General features: G+C 26.5%; 1 protein-coding gene across 1 annotated transcript in view; it reads left to right on the top strand.

The window, feature by feature from the left end:
- LOC107730026 (serine/threonine-protein kinase DCLK2) overlaps nt 1-2,703 on the top strand; it is a 19,405-nt gene that overhangs the window by 5,318 nt on the left and 11,384 nt on the right. The window contains exon 2 of the mRNA XM_016540772.1: nt 7-108. Within this exon, the coding sequence (XP_016396258.1) occupies nt 7-108 (102 nt within the window). The remainder of the gene's footprint in view (nt 1-6; nt 109-2,703) is intronic.

Raw genomic sequence — 2,703 nt, 5'->3', positions numbered from 1 at the left:
AATAAGAAGACGGCGCACTCGTTCGAGCAGGTGCTCGCAGACATCACCGAAGCCATCAAACTGGACTCCGGCGTCGTGAAGAGACTCTACACGCTGGACGGAAAACAGGTGCGGCTGCCAATATACACCTCTTAAAATAAAAAAATCTGCATTTATTTTGCACAAACATAAAAGGATATAAGCTCTAACACTTCTGTTCATCAGTCAGACAGGTTCGGTTCATGCTGATCGGCTCAAAGCGGCCACATGTCAGTTTGTTAATCAGGCTGATCAATAATCATCTATTAGTAATGCATCCTGCTCATGGATTATTCTGAGAGCATTTGCATTTCCTTAAGAGACTCAGAATCAATGCTCGAGCATTACTTTAGTTCTATTTTTATACTGTTAATAGTATTTACTGCTATTTTGAATTAGCTTTTATTTTATATTGTCAGTTTTAATTTTAAAAGTTGTAGTAATTAAATTTTTGTTTTAGTGTTTTTATGTTTTAGTAATTTTAGTACTTTTTAAGTTTTCCTAATAGTTTTCTAATATTTAATTTAATTTTAATTATTGAAAACTATATTCAATAGTTTTAGTGAACAATAACAACACAAAAATGACTATTTAAAGCGATCGTTTGCCCAGAAATTATAAATTTGTCATCATTTACCGTCCCTCAAATCATTTAGATTCATTTGATTTGATTTGATTTTGTTTTGTTTGTCTCAGACTTAAGATTTAGGTGAAAAACAAATTTAATTTTATATATTATTATTAATTTTATACATTACAAATTTTAAATATAGACAAACATTAAATATATTTATAAATTGTTAATATTATTTAAATATATATAAATTTAAATATGAAGATTTAGGTATATATATTAAATTGTGTATATTATTATTTATTTTATATATTTCAAATGAAATATTTAAATATATTTATTTAAATATTATAAAGATTTAGGTAAAATATATTAAATAAAATTTAATTTATGTTATATATGTATAAATTGTATTGTGAATATCAGAAATTAAAAAATATTAAATATTTATCATTTTTAAATATAATTTCAATATTTAAATATATTTATTTAAATATCAAGATATTGATATTAGGAGAATAACAAATTTTATTTTATTTTATATATTATAAACAACAAACAAATTTTATATATTATTATTTCTTTTATATATTACAAATTTTAAATATAATCAAGTGTTGATTATATTTTAATATATACATATAATTATTTAATATATTTAATAAATTAAAAAAAAAATTTACATGAAAATATTGAATCTTGAAATTTCAGTCTGTTCCGACTTACAATACAGTGCACAAGTCACTTTTATGATGCTTTATGGTCGTATTTGGAGCTCAGTAATGCTTTCATCAGATGCAGAAGAGCAGTGTGAACATTATCACTGCAGAACAGGAGCGTTTCACACACAAAGTCAGTCAGAAGTGATGAGAAACACTGAATAATGAATGAGACGTTCTCTGTCTGATCTTCCAGAACTTCCCATCTGACTCCATTACTGCGGAGATTCACAGAAAACATAGCAAATTAAAATACTGCTGTAATTAAACATAAAAATGCAGAATGAAAATAAATTATTTAAAAAACAAGACAATGCAAAATTAAAATAAATTAAAAACAAAACTTAAAAATCAATTAAAAACATTAAAATAATTCTAAAATAAAACAAATGTAAATTTAAAAATGATGTAATATAAAACAAAAGATGTCAAATTAAAATAATTCATTTTAAAACAAATACAAATGTTAAACCATTTTATAATAAAACAAATAATATTAAAATAAAACAAAAGTAAAATGTATAATTTAAAAGCAACAAAATATTAAGTTAAAATAAATCACTTCAAAATTAAATCATTTTACAATAAATAATTACAGTAAAACAAAAAAGTACAAATAAAATAAATACATTTAAAACAAAACATAAGTGTAAAATTAAATATAAAAAAAAAAAAAAATGTAAAATTAAATTATTTAATTTTAAAACGAAACAAAAATATAAAATTAAAATAATCCAGTTCAAAACAAAACTCACAATGAAACACTAAACAGATATAAACAGTGGGTTAAGCTGCATGAGCATTAACCGTCAGTTTCTGCAGTGAGTCCCACAGTAAATTACACTGCTGTCCGGCTGTGACGGGCTAATAGAGAGAGTGTGTGTGTGTGTGTGTGTGTGTGTGTGTGTGTGTCAGTCTGGTGAGGGCCGGTTGCCGTGGTAACCTGCATCTCCCCGCTGGCCCCAGTGAATGTGAATGTGAGCTTCATCTGTATGCCACACGCCTCTCGCTGCAGACTCACACAGGGCTTCCCTGACAAACCTCTGTCGCTCGCGGCAACAATCAATCAAACCATTAATAAAAATCATAGACATATATAAAAACAAAAATGACAGAGACACAACAAATTGCTAAAACTTAAAAACTAAAATGGAAAATATTAAAATAAAAACTGATTTCAAATATTAATAAAAACTATAATAGTACCTCAGTGATTTTAAAGGGGTCATATGATGTTGCTAAAAAGAACATTATGTTGTGTATTTGGTGTGATGAAATGTGTTTATGCGGTTTAAGGTTAAAAAAACACATTATTTTCCACATACTGTACATTATTGTTTCTCCTCTATGCCCCGCCTTTCTGAAACGCGTCGATTTTTACAAAGCTCATCG

This window comes from Sinocyclocheilus rhinocerous, unplaced genomic scaffold (assembly GCF_001515625.1).
Source record: "Sinocyclocheilus rhinocerous isolate Xijiao unplaced genomic scaffold, SAMN03320098_v1.1 scaffold1690, whole genome shotgun sequence".
Classification (NCBI taxonomy): Eukaryota; Metazoa; Chordata; class Actinopteri; order Cypriniformes; family Cyprinidae; genus Sinocyclocheilus; species Sinocyclocheilus rhinocerous.
The sequence above is the reverse complement of the archived record's forward strand: the minus strand, read 5'-3'. Positions and strand labels throughout refer to the sequence as shown.